Source organism: Lytechinus pictus, chromosome 13, assembly GCF_037042905.1.
Source record: "Lytechinus pictus isolate F3 Inbred chromosome 13, Lp3.0, whole genome shotgun sequence".
In the NCBI taxonomy this organism is placed as follows: domain Eukaryota; kingdom Metazoa; phylum Echinodermata; class Echinoidea; order Temnopleuroida; family Toxopneustidae; genus Lytechinus; species Lytechinus pictus.
In genome coordinates, this window is record NC_087257.1 from 29,593,403 (window position 1) to 29,608,482 (window position 15,080).

General features: G+C 37.0%; 2 protein-coding genes across 2 annotated transcripts in view; one reads left to right on the plus strand and one right to left on the minus strand.

Moving 5' to 3' along the window:
- Positions 1–4,779, minus strand: part of LOC129275157 (serine/threonine-protein kinase Nek10-like) — a 37,774-nt gene extending 32,995 nt beyond the window's left edge. Inside the window, exon 1 of the mRNA XM_054911943.2 lies at positions 4,717–4,779. The gene's annotated coding sequence lies outside the window, so the exon portion shown is untranslated. The remainder of the gene's footprint in view (positions 1–4,716) is intronic.
- Positions 4,780–14,057: 9,278 nt separating this feature from the next.
- On the plus strand, positions 14,058–15,080 carry LOC129274649 (mu-type opioid receptor-like). The gene has a single exon (XM_054911420.2). It carries the CDS (start codon positions 14,058–14,060, stop codon positions 15,078–15,080), a length of 1,023 nt encoding a protein of 340 aa, XP_054767395.2.

A 15,080-nucleotide genomic window follows, 5' to 3' on the forward strand; every position in this document is an offset into this window, starting at 1 on the left:
AAAATCGGTGAACAATTAAAGAAGAAGCATTTTATGTGTATTTTTAAAAATACGCATAAACTACATGTACATGTAGCATATTTAATGAGTTTCAAAAATTTGTGTAGAAGTTTTGAATCCCCTACCTAATGCTATCATATAAAGCAAACAGAATTGAAATCAGACTTGAAATGAAGAAGAAGCATTTTGAAATTCAGTCAACAAATAAAGAAGAGGCATTTTCTGTGATTTGTGAATTTCGCACAAATTAGCATAAATATTTTTCTACTCCAAATTTAAAAATTTCTGTGTACAAATTTGTTGAACCTCATGAAGCTCTACCAGATGGAAGGAAAAAAATAAAAATAGGTCAACAAATAAAGTAGAAGCATTTTATGTGAATTTTTAAAAATATGCATAAATTCATTTTGCATAAATCAGCATAAAAACTGTTCTAGCCAAAATTTCAAATTTCTGTGTAGAAGTTTGGTGAACCTCATGAAGCTCTACCAGATGGAAGCAAAAAATTCAAAATCGGTCCACAAATAAAGAAGAAGAAGCATTTTTTGTGAATTTTGAAAAATGCACATAAATTAGCATATTTTTAATGAATTTCAAACTTCTGTGTAGAAGTTTTGAATCCCCCACCTAGTGCTATCATAAAGCAAACAGAATTGAAATCGGACTTGAAATGGAGAAGAAGAAGCATTTTGAAATTGTGGACGGACGCCACGCCACGGCATAAGCTCATGTGGCCCTTCGGGCCGGATAAGCTAAAAAAGGAAACTATGTGTAGCAATTGATTATCGAACTGATATAAATTCAATTGTAGAGTCAATATAAAAGCAAATTACATGTATGTTTACTTTGAATACATTTTTTTTTACTAAACAGCACTGCCGAAAAATACAGTCAAAGTAATATTGGTTTATACAGAGAGGAACATGTAGTTACTTCTTTAATTAAAATTGTCATCTGTAATTCAGCATCCAATAATAGGATATTCATGCAGTGGTGGAAAAAAAATCTCCCTCGACTCATCTCAATTGAATTTTTGAATTGAAAATTTAGCATACTACATGTATGCAATTCTATCTTGACTCACTTTGTACAACACATCCTAAAGTTGTGTAGAGTGAAGTTAAGTAAAAAAAAAATCATAAATTTTAAATGATCATTTGGAAGATAATAAGTAAAAACATGTACATGTAAGTAATCTTCTAAAAGAAATATTTAATCAAGGATGAAAAACATTGTTACAAATTCATTACATCCTACATGTAGCAATATTCAATTGGGGTATAGATCTGGATTACACTACATGTATATTTTTAAGCCATGTACCTCTCATTCACTGTACATGTACACAGTTTAAGAACAAAAATAATTAATTCCCTTGCTGGGTGTTGTTTCTCAGCATCTAGCGATCTCTTTGTGATTCACGCATTGCCATGGAAACCATGGTTTACAGAGCAAACTCTGCGCTGCAAGTATTGATTAGAATATATGTTCACTTTCTGGTTTCTTGTTATGTATGTAAAACAATGAGAAAGAAGACTTTACCATCCACACTGTAAAAACTGTGGTTAATACTTTCACCAGTTGGTGTTAATAAAGGATGACGACCTGAGGTGTTAAAATTACACCCTAGAGATTGAATACAACATCAAAGAGTGTAAATGTAACAACCAAAGGTGTTGTAATAAACCATATAGGTATTAAACTAACACTGTCAATTTAACACCAGTGTAAAATAACTGGTGTGGTCCTCTATGTACACTGGTTAACTCCAGTTTTTACTGTGCATTTTCACATATGAAATTGGTTTTCTTGGCATCTATTGTACGTGTATATTACAGAAAATAACTACACCATTAAAATTGCAAAAATAGGCTCCAAAAGTTTATAACAAAAAAAATGATTACAGGTCTACACACCTTGTACTTTTACCCAAGTCTGATGCTATGGCCTTCTTTGCAACAAGTATAAAATATGTTCTGATAACTCAGCTTTACTTTTTCCAAATGGAACTACAAGCAGTGAAATTGATTTGTTCCTCAAAAGAAATTAAAAGAAATCAGTGTACACATGATGAATTCACTTCACATCAACTAGAAACTCCAACTGGAGCTGCATTTATCACAAATAGATGGATGGATACATGTATCCAATTGCAAGTATAATTCCTTAAATGTTCCTTGATACAAGTCATGTCCTCCACTGAGCAAGGGTCTGGAGCAAATGTGAGAAGGCACATGAAGGGCTTATATATATATGGATAATAGAAATGGGATTTCTCTGAACAGGATGTTGTTATCTATAGATGCTCTATAAAATAAACCTTGAATAAACTATACACAATGAACCAGGATGTCAAAGGGTCACTGTCTCCTTTTTATTAAGAACTTTACTCTTTGGTCTTCTTATGATCATCCCAACAAAAGAGGTAGACCTGTATGAAGGTAAAATGAATTGTTCATCAAATTAATGAAGCTAAAAGAGGATACATGTGTCTTCTCTATTCTTTGATAGGTGAATAGTATCTTAAAGAAATCAAGCAAGAATTGTTAGGCCTACCAATCTTTGGATGTAAGTACCTGTCAAATGTGAAGACAATATATTGGGATTTGGATTTCATTCAACGCAGAGTACCCAGGTGAGGTGCAAGTTCATATTAAAGTGAATTCTGAAATCCTTGATAAATAAATACCAACATGCTTATATAGCACATATCACTGCCAAATGCGTCCCTATGCGCTTCCTTGGATATTATTACCCTGGCTTTAGCCCCGCAGCCTTTTACAGCGCGGTGGCATTTCAAGGAATAAATTCCTGCCAGGTACCCATTTACCTCACCTGGGTCGAGTGCAGCACAATGTGGACAAATTTCTTGCCGAAGGAAATTACGCCATGGCTGGGATTCGAACCCACGACCCTCTGTTTCAAAGTCCGAAGACTAATCCACTGGGCCACAACGCTCCACATGAATAGAGTAGAGGTGCACTTTTAATCCCCCTTGATCATGGATTAAAATATCCCCCTTCTGTATATGAATGAATGAAATAAGTTACCCTATTGCGATGGAATAGATACATGTGTACAGAGTATTTTTTATTTAAAATATCACCCATGAGGCATGAGTGAATGGAGGAGGTACACTACACCAATATTGATCATAGACCCATAGAGTGAGTGTCAGGTGTAAGAGGCACATATATGTACTTCTGATTACTATAGTGTACTGATCCTCTTTAAGATGTCAAGTTCAAGAGGCTTAGCCCCTCTCTACTATCATGAATGAATAGAAAAGGGGTATATCCTTTACCCCCATAGGAGTGGGTCTCCTGAAAAGGGTTACTGAATGTAATAACCATTCATTGAAGAATTACCTGTTGATCCCCTACAATGTCAATTTTAAGAAGCTTATCCCTTTCACTTTAATATTGATGGTGAATGATAGAGGATGTCAATATCCACTGCTTCAAGAAGAAAAAGAGGGGGGGGGGGTCTAATATCATCCTGGTTCATGTACTGTAGAAGCATTCAGAGGTGGTTTTGAGTTTATTTCAGATTATTCTTGATGAGTAATGGGAAATATTCACTGGCTGACCACACAAGCTGGTAAATGCAAATGATGAGGTTAGATCATGAAAATACAAACATGAGTCTGCTAGTAATGTTCTCTGCTAGGTTATGAATACATGATGTCTTGTACATATCAACACTACATGTACAACAGCATAACACAAACATCAGTTTTCTGAGAGAATGAACCACAATACAGGACACAAAATACACCATGGAATTTGAACATTATGTATTACACACTGGCATAAGGAAGCTTTTTACATGTCTTCATGTACATGAAATTGACACTGGTGGTGCAATTTAAAAATCATTGTTTTTGCTATTCAATAACCCATCCCCCAAATATCTATCATTGTTCATTTCCAATTTCTACACTGTAATTCTATATACTGCTCTTTTATTAAATCATAAAGAAATGATATTCAGCTCTGAGTCCCCATAGTATTATGATTTTATCTCTGAAAGATCAGACCTACAAACAGGAATTTTTTTTTAAAGTCATAATTTCAATTTTGATTTGGGTGTGTCTGGGTCAACATGATATTGACCAAGGAACTGGCAACTGAAATCCTACAACTTACGGGTATAGGCTATATGTTGTAGTCCTTCATAATTTAATTGAAAGGTAAACCTTTATACTAAACAAAGAGGAAGGGGGTGGCATACTGTATTAATAAACACAGGAGTGAACCCACAATGCAGTTGAGTGCTGAAAAAAATGAAACCTTACTCATGCATCATAAAAAAATATTGAAATAAAGAACCAACACATCATTCTTTAAGTTCTGAATAATGGCATCAGAAGTGAATCTTTGTAGTCACACATCCTTGACTCGTTACTAATCACAGTCAATTATTGTCATTATAGGTCACTTGGGAGTGATTCCATCAAAACACACAAATTTACTGGAGGCTAAACATCCAAGAATAAAGATGATTTCTACTCTTTATAATTTGTAACATGCACAGGTACATGAGTACATAAATAATGTAGAGTAAAAGTTAAAATTGAGTGAGAATAAATGTATACATGATGCGTTGAGGTGTTATAGTCTTGATCATACAGTACAAGTAGGCAATGAAGAATCCTGAATCCAAAGTTCTACAGTGTACAATGAACCAAAAATCATGATAAAGAAGAGGCAGTACCCTGTACTGACTCACTGGAAAGATAGCTCAATATCTCTTCCAACATGTACATACAAGTATACTGGTGAAGTATGGGAGTTGAAAGAGACAATCGATCCCCCACAATGGATTCTTTGAATACAAATGGACCCCTCAGAGTCTTCATTCATTCAGTGCCATACAATGAGGAGACAGTCAGCCTCAACAAAACATCCCTTCTTTGATCAATGCCCTTGCCTCAGTCAACCCTATTACACAAAAACACTTGGCCACTGATATCAAGTATAAACAGTCTAGGAAATAACCCAGGAGAGTAGACAATTTTTCCCAATTACAGCCCATTTGATTTCAGATATATCCCTAAAAACCGTTATGCTAGATTTGTAAAACATTAATTAACAAATTGTTTTGTGTGGTGGAGTGCAACCCAAAAGAGTAGCCCCCAAGTTTGAAAGAATAACCCCAAAAGAAAAGAAAAATTGTTCCTACCCTGTCTGACCTGTATGTCACATACATGTATACCAGTATTAAAAAACACAAACATCAGAATCGGAAATGAGTAATATTTGATCTGTTACTTTATAGACTGCAGAAAATTTGTAATTTTTGTCATGAGCTCATATAGGCTACAATATAAATAAACACATGTTACAATGTACACATGTACCTGAGCTATTACATTGCAAAAGCTCAAGATAAAATGGAAAATAAATACTACACTACAGTCAAATTTGTAATATGTGTAGCTCCCACCCAAAACCAAATAACCAGCAAAAAATAACATTATTTGCAGACTACTTCTAGCTTTTTAATACAGTTTGTAGGCCTACATGTTGTGCACACTTACGTTAACTACCCTCATTCTCACTAAATAAAATATGAGTCATAATGCACTTGATTAAAATTGAACAATATCAATCAACCAAATACCCTCCCTGAAATTCAATTAAAATAAAACCCCAGCCTCCTTCAAAAGCTTCAATACAGCCTCATGCACCCAAGCACTCACTTATGGCCCAATAGCGTTCATAACCATGACAACCCCTTTTCATCACCATAGCAACGGGGGAAGCTTAATTTGCCTCACTGCTATTTACACCCAGATAGCGAACCATGATAGAAGCCATATACACTGTGTGTATTTTGTTTGTTCACTCACTGTCTGACATGAATATATAGCAGATCAAAGGGCAGTTCTTAATATCTTCTCAAAGGGGATAAGTACCCTTGAACTATCTGAGACAAATACTAGTCAAATTCAAATTCCATTATGCCAGTGGTTTGTCAAAGTAAATAAAGGGATAATCAGGGCTGAAAATATTTGTATCTGAATAAATAGATTAAAATTCACAGAGTAAAAGGATGAAAATTTCATCAAAATTGGATAACAAATAATGAAGTTATTGAATTCTAAACTTCAGCAATATTTTTAGTAAAAACAGTTATATGCACGTCATGAATATTCATTAGGTGGGCTCATGTCACATCCCACTTTCCTTTTTCTTATGTTATTTAATAATACTGGTTTATTTTTTATACATGTGTGAATGATATGTCTCCATTATATTGAAATAAGTTGCAGCAATGAATATCTAATGCACTTTATATCAGTTGTCAATCCAATTTTTTAGTTCTTGGTAGAAAAAAAAATGATTAAAACCTAATTTCATTTAATAAAATATAAAAGAACAAGTGGGGATATGACATCATTAGTTTGCTCATTGAATATTCATGAAGACATGACTGGAACTGTTTCAATTGAATAATGCAAATCTTTAAAATGCCATAGCTTTGTTATTCCTTGTCAGATTTTCAGTGTTTTGTTTGTCTGATTTTTCTTTCTGTTCAAATCATATATACTTTCAGCCTGGAGTATCCCTTCAAGCAAGAAAGTTACATTACATAAAGAGCAGAATTAGCAAATTATTTTAAATCTGGGATAAAGAGGAGGTGATGTTGCATTGAACCTCAATATCAACATTTGACAAAATACAATCTAGATAACAACAATTCAAATTCTATGATTCATTCCAAATAAATTCAATTCAATACAATAAAATACAACACAATTCAATTGAATTTAAATACATGTATTCCAATTCAATCTAATCAAATGCAATTCAATATAATTCAACTTCAATTCAATCCAATGATATTTTTGATCCATTTCAACAGATAAAAAAAAAAAAAAAACTAGATTATACTGTAGGCCTGCCTAGGGTATGTAAATGTATTGTAGATCAAATTAGGTTGGGAGCCCTGAAACTTTTTCTTTCTTTTTTTATTACTCTTTCAATTAACAGGTCATCATTGTCATTTTACTATTTTTTGTTTTGCAGAGTATTGTGAGTGTTCGAATTTGACGCTATGGGCTTTGATGATGTCTCTAGAGTCTACAGAAAATCATACATGTAGGAAGGACCAAACATCATTGAGGCACAGACTGAGGCAAGCAGGCATACACTCAACATAGCCAAGTATTGAACCTGAAGGGAGAGATGTGTTGATGACAGTCAGGTCATGAGACATCTCATATTACACAGGACTTCACAGTATGAGGGCATGGTACAAGCCTTACATTCCCAAGATCATTATCCAAAGAAGACTTGTGAGGTATTCACAGAACAGATCCAATGTCATCATGGATTAAATATAGAAGACCACATATGAACATTGTTGTGTGTCTTGCTTTATAGGCCTATATCTTTCAATGCAGATTTGTCCCCGGGGGGGGCACTCGACCAAAAAAGTGGTAGGGGTGTGCCGCGGGCGAGACAAAAAACGGGGGCCTTGGAGCGGGCTAAATGTAAAAAGGAGGGTCCTCGGAACGGGCTTCGGAACTACAAATGTTTGTGAAAACGGGGGTCCTTGGAACGGGTCGCCTGTGTGCGAGTGCGTATGCATCCCTATGGAACGTACATGCGGCTAGCCCGGCGGCACGACTAACGTGCGCGCTAGCGCAGAGACGATGGTCGGACAGCGAGCTGCGGCCGGTTTTCACCAAAATTGCTACCGGAACGGCGTAACGGAAAATATGCGAAGCCCTGGAGCGGATTTTTTTCTTCTTTTTTTCTCGAGAAGAAGAAAATGCTATGCTCTGGAGCGGCTTTCTTTGTTCTTTTTCTCAATAAGACAAAAATGCTATGCCTCGGAACGGAAATTTGAGTGTAAAAATGGGGGTCCCCTCCGCGGCACATACCCACTATGCATTATATGTTGAGTGCCCCCCCCGGGGATTTGTCCAGAGATGATCATATGGACTAAAAAATACATGGTAGGACTTAACAATTGATGTAAAATCAATATTACGTTTTACAAGGCCCGAATCAAACCAGGAATATATTGCACCCTACATACATGTATGTACATGTAGGGTCCTAATCAAACTGGGGTATTGTCATCCTTGATCTACATTATATAATCACTATCAGACATGGACTTTGGCAAAATCACTGTATCAAGCCTTCCAAGTAATTTTCAATATACATGTAGGCCTACATATACATGTACATGAATGTAAACTATAAATGTGTTAATGTTCAGTTCTCAAATCACCTCGAGCCTTAAACTTTGTTGTTGTTGAGGTATTTTTGTTTTAATATAGTTCAGATAAGAGGAGGTACATGTACATGCACCCACTTTATATAACCTTGACATTCATAAAACTTGATTAAACGTTCATTTCATTTTTCATGAATTCTGAAGTGAACCACAAAATAAATAAAATTATGAATAAAAACAACAACACCTGAACAAAGACCCCCATATAATGATAGGACAAAAAACTCACAATATTTTAAAGGAAATTCAGAGGTGAATTTGTTATATATCAAAATAACTAATAGCCATCAATATTATTAATAAAAGCTATGAAGACAACAATGTATAGCAGACAATCCTCACACTCAAAGTGGTTAGCCCCCCACTGAGCATCAATGACCTCAACCAGAGGGTCAAAGAAAAGAGGGGATGACTGCACCCTTTTATCACAAGGCTGAATTATTAAATCCGTTTAGACTACAACCAAATATTCGCCGAGAAATATACATGTACACTGATATACGGTATATCAACTTAGACATAAACATGGCCTATGGGCAGTTATTAAAACTTCAGATACTGTCAAGCAAAATTATTGTAGCAAGACATAAGGTAAAAAAAAGAAATAAGGAATAGAGTGATCAGTATTGAACATAATGAACATCCATAACACCTCCCTAAAGCACTGTTGATCTGGCTCGATCGCAATAAACACAGATTCGAGAAGAAAAAATCTATTAAAATAACAATCAAACAGAAAATAATATAATACTAAAGTGTTTCAATGAGATTAAAAAAGAAGATACTGTACATGTGCATGACATGTGTCCATTTTTTTTGGCACCCAAATGCTCTTCACAGACTTTTTGAGTAGAAATGTAGGGCAAAATTTAACAAACATGTGTAACTGAAACAGGCCATGCAGAACAAATGCAAAACATCAAGACTTTCAGCTCTCTTAAAACGGGAAAGTTCCCCTTTTAATATAGAAAAATTAACAAGTAAAAAGCTGGGAAGTTTCACAGAATCATACAAAGAATCATAAAATAATAGGCCTATTCAAAATGTTGCTAATTTATCACAAAAAGTTATCTGAAAGAGTCAATGATATCACTCGCTCACTATGCTTTCTTTTTTCATTTCCTCTTTTTTTCTTTTTACAGATTCGGTATATAAATAAGGAGACCCTTCATATAATCACAATACCCAGTAGGTTGCACAAATTGAAGTTTCACATGATCAGGGAGAAATAAAACTTTGTTCACCATACTTATACAGAAGAAAAAGTTTAAGTCTGAATGGGATGGCAGAATAGTGTAAATATGCAAGGGTCAAGAAAGGTCACATTCATATCTGGGTCAAAATGGTCTCATTCTCAAGGGGAGGTGAATCAATCTTTAGAAGCACACTTTAAGACAAAAGTGGTTTTACCTGTACCCTATTAAAATGGACTTTCTACTTCTCTTTTCCTTCTCTCGCTCTCTTAATTCATAGTCTGGTCTGAACAAGTTTTTCCTTTTCTTTTTCATCTCATCCCCCCCCCCCCCTCTCTCTCTTTAATTTCAAAATATTATCATGCCAGACACCAAATACATGTATTACCATTTTATTTCAACTTTCAAGAATAATGAAAATCAAGAATGATAACATATTATTGCTCCAGGATATGGGTGGTTGAACTAACCCACTGTATTCTCATATTTAACTTAGTTTTTGGTGAATCTAAAGTCATGCTGTTCAGATTTTCTTGAAACAGATGCAAAGTATGACAAACTATGCAGAAGTTTTGCCAAATATTTTCAAAAATTAGACCTAGCTAGGATGGGAGGGGGGGGGGGGGTTAGGGGAGCAGTCAAATATATTGCGGTACACATGCGTGACCAAAAAACTGTGTTTAAAGGGGTGTTATTTTCAGTTTTGGATGCGGGCCGGACTTGCACTAGTTAAGGGTATCAAAAACATAGATTAAAAAAAAAGGTTTTGAAAGACTGGTCAAACGTACTATTAAGGGTATTTTTTTCCATGAAGCTTTTTTTTAATAAAGACTAGCCAAACGTTTTTAGGGTGTGTTTTTTCCTTATCATTTCTGAAAAGTGTTCGGGTTCTTCCCAATTGTAAGCAACGACCCTGAGAACGGGCCTGGGAAATGGGAAAACGGTTATTAGCAAGTAGACAAAACTTTCTTTAGGGGTCATATTCTGGCGACAACTTGTTTAAGGGCCAAAGTGTGTAAATGAAGCCCGCAAAAAACTTGTTTAGGGGGATATTTTGCACACAGAGAAAAACTTGTTTAGGGGGTGTTTAGAATTAGAAATAATTTGGTCACGCATGTGGACAGCAATACATTTGACTAATGGATACAGTATAGTAGTCACAGAAAAAAAACTTGAAGAAAGAAAGAAGATGCAGAGGGGAAAATAAGTCTTCTATACTTTGCCCAACATCAAGGTAAATCAAGGTAAATTTAAATTACTTCACAAAACTGGAACCACTTCCATGATTATGGTACCATGATGATTAACAGTTAGACAGGAATAACCATCGTTTCTGGGGATTTATTTTACAATTTCTGACTGACGGTGGAGCCCACGAGTTCAGCGGAACTAAAAAAAAAGAGACTGAAGCTTAATTGGCATGATTGGTCTACATGATGATGATGACTTCAGTAAACATCCTACAATTCATTCCCATGTCCGTTATTCTAAACAAAATAACCACTCACTAGACCCTACAAGAATTTGTGAAATTCACCACAGCCACAGGCCAGGCTCAGCATACTCAAAAGTTCTGGCATTCAAATCAAACACGCACACACCGGGTTTAATACGTTCAGAATTTATTCAGAGCAAAGTACAAATTGTCAATGCGACCAGGGAAACGTTTACCGTAACCATACATACCGTAAACAATTTCCTCAGATCAGAAAAGGAAGCCGGTTTTCCGCAAGATGCGTAGATCACACGGCGGCAAACAAACTGTACCAGTGTTAGGTTATAATTTCCGGGCTACGGGGTCTATTAATTATGAAGTTAAAAAAAGATGACACTTGTGTCGTGACAAGTCGAAGATCTCGCTTACGCTGGGTCCGGACCTAGTCTTAGGTCATTGTTTTGAATTGGGTGACTGACATAGATTGTGGAGTCCGATTTGTGTACCGCGTATTCTCGATCATGGAGTTCTCGCTCGACGACGACACGACGGCGACTAGATATTTTTATGTACGATCATGTTGAAACTTAGTCGCATGAGGGCGCTCGACTAGTTGCTTCAAGGTGGTGAAGGGGTTGCTTAAAGTTGCATAGTTGTACAAAAAAGATGGAGAAAAGAACTCCGACCAAGGAGCGGATCCAGGATTTTCCAAAGGGGGGGGGGGGGGGGCACATTGTCCCGAGGAAAATTTGACAAGAAAAAAAAAGGTCTTCACTTAAAAAAAGAGGGGGGGGGCACACTTCTGTTTTAATAATTGTGCTTCTCAAAAGGGATGGGGGCACGGGCCGGCTTTGCCCCCCTGGATCCGCCAGTGCTCCGTCCTTTAACGTTAATCACCTTTTTTTACTAGAGACAGGGGCGACAGAGTGAAGTTGAAAATGGGGGGGGGGGCATCTTAATACAAAGAAAAAATTACTTATTTACAGTGGCGTTATGGGGCAAAAATTTTGAGGGGGCTAAATATGTCATATCACATAAACTTATAAGCTGCAAGCGAGTGAAGCGAGCGAGCACATATATTGACATTTTTATGACGAAAATTAAATTCTGTGATAGATTTTGACAAAATAATATTCAAAAAATAATTTCACATTTCACCCTTCTCTCTTTCTTTTTCTCTTTTTTTTCTTGGTCGTGAACAATTTGGGGAGGGGGTAAAAGCCCCCCTCCCTCTGTATTTTCTCTTCTCACATCATACTCATGAACAGATGAAGGTTAAGGCACGTAGGATTATCCTTACCAGTTTTGTAGTAACATACTGTATAAAAATGAGAATTGTTTTCTTGTTTCAAAGGGGCACTCGTTAACACGTAAAATGGGTCCTTCTATACGTGAAAGGGGCACAGAACACGTTCGTGTGGGGCACTTTTCTGGGTAAAAAGAGGGACTGATTCGAAAAAGGTTACAACAAGGCAAGGGGGACTTGCTCACACATAAAACGGGTCCTTCTCAGGTGAAAGGGGCACAGAACACGTTCGTGAGGGGGCATTTTCAGGTAAAAAATTGGCAAAGATTCGAGAAATGGCACTTTCCAACACCGTAAATTGGGTCCTTCTCAGGTGAAAGGGACACAGAACACGTTCGTGAGGGGCACCTTTCTTGGGTAAAAGGGACACTGATTCGAAAAAGGGCACTTGCTCACACATAATACGGGTCCTCCCCAGGTGATAGGGGCACAGTACACCCGTACATGTTCGTGAGGGGGCATTTTTCTTGCGTAAAAAGGGCACCTTTTCAGTGATTCAAAAAGTGGGGGGGGGGGGGGGGAGGGGCCACTGTGCCCCCGGCCCCCAGGATCGCCGCCCATGACTAGACATTCGGGTCATTTGTGAATAGATTCTATTCTTTCTCTCTCTCTCTGTTCTCATTCCTCCGCTTGGTTCGGATCTCGTCGGGTCTAACCCGTATGTGAAGTAAATCATTTTGAACAAAATTCATTGTATCCATTTACAAGTATGACCAAGGAATTCAATTTAGTCAATGTCCTTAGCATTTTTTTTACTAGACCAGGTGTGGTGTATATATCCTTCCACATTTGAGTGCAGAATTATGGAGCATACATTATTACCCACATTTTCAAGAAATAATTAAGAATTTTTAAAGCAGTAATTTTTTGTTGATTTTAGTATTACTACATGTATCTATAAGAAGTGAAAAAAAAAACATATACACGGACAAAATTAATATTTGAACTGGGGCTTTATATTGTCTGAAATAATTGCTGGAAACGTCAAAGGTAATAAGATCTGTCTCTGAAGTTAATACTTGAAATCAGTGAGCCAAAGCAAGATTCTTTACAAGATTCGTTTCCACCTAATGAGGATGATTTCCGTACACCTTTGAGTTAAATCAGATTGAATTTATTTTTACAAGTCGGAGTAATTACCGGTGCCTCATGCATGCTGTTATTATGATTTCTCCTCTTTTCTTTGCTCACTAATGATTCATATTTCATAGTTCTTGGACCAGATGATAAAACAAAGTATACCCCCCCCCCTTCTTTCCCTGACAAGCCTGAGGCATCACTAAAATCCGAAGGGGTGCCAAAAAAACCCTACCCCCATCATTTACACCAAAGTGTGTAATGAATTTCATAATCAAGAAAAATATATCCCAAAATTGTTTGTATATATATATATTTTTTTTTTTTGGGGGGGGATAGGGGGTAGGCCTACATGTTTTCCTGTATTTATTTTTACACTTAAACCCGGCGTCCTGTCAAGTTTACATGTAGACTTTGACCAGTTATATACAATAATAGCTGGAGTAAATGTAATCGCAATCAAGAAATTCGATACTCTTTAGGGTCATTATGATTCACATTCAACGAGGACGAAATAATTGAGATCATATTTAATTTATTACTCTCAGGTTTTGAGTGCCGCTCTTATGACCGTTTCACATGATCAATATTCTCAATATCAATTTTCGCTTATTAAGTCTGGGAGAAGGTATATTGCTTCCATTTCAGATCAGAACATTTCAATAGAGGGAAATAGTTTGATTGAAAACACACTTTTCTTATATAAATCTCATACGGGAAATTTTATCGTGGTCTTATAAAAATCGTATATGTTACATGACTGCGAATCTTGAATACTTCTTATTTGACGATGAGTGCTGATCAAGGAAACAACGCAAGTGGTGTCACTGAATGGATTTGGATCCCTGTGGAGTGGCACTGGTGGGAAGTCCTCCAGACGATCCTTGCCATCACAGGCATCATCGGTAACTTCTTAGTAATGTTGGTACTCTTTCGGGTTAGGCGGAAACTTTGTTCCACCGATACTCTGATCGCTGGCTTGGCTCTGGCTGACTTCTTAACCTCGATCTTCATTATCCCTCATCCTAGAGTGAAGAAGCTTCCTGATACCATAGCTTCAGAGATCTACTGTCGGATTGCTCATTCTTCAGTACTCATGTGGATATCCATTTGCGCTTCCATCTTCACCCTAACCGCCATCTCTATAGAGAGACTGACTGCTGTCATTCGTCCGGTTCAATTCAAGAACATATTCACCCCTAAAAGATCGCTCGTAATGATAGGATACATTTGGTTTGCAGCCCTTCTTGTTAACATCGTAGTCATGTTCGTGGTCTACTACGATGACGGTGCTTGTGTGTTCAGCTTCCCCTCGGTATGGTTCCACATATTTACCGGTGTGATGGTGTTTCTGATTGAGTATCTCATTCCAGCAACCACCATGGTCGTGGCACACACTTTCATGATCTGGACTCTTTGGAAACGTCTCCGCAAAAATGATAAACAGAGAGAAGCAAATCGCCGCATCACGTTGATGCTTCTCGTTGTCGTAGTCGTATTCGTTATTTGCTGGACTCCTGATCAGATCTTTTATTTTGCTCTCAACATCGGCCTCATCGACGTAACCTATCTCTATAGTCCACAGTACCGTTTCTACGTTGTCCTTGCCTTCGTCAATTCCTGCGCGAATCCTATTATCTATGCCACTCGGAACCCGAACTTCAGAAAGGCCCTTCGAGAACTTTGCGGATCTACAAGACGTGTTGGCCGCATCCAAAACATATTCGTTGATATCGAGACCAGAAGAAGTCAGACGGTCGACCGAACAACAACAGGAACAAAGATTGACCTATCATCAAGTAATATGCTCTAA

Excerpts from the sequence above, each read along its gene's own strand:
- LOC129274649 (XM_054911420.2), top strand. The coding sequence starts at position 14,058 with ATGAGTGCTGATCAAGGAAACAACGCAAGTGGTGTCACTGAATGGATT.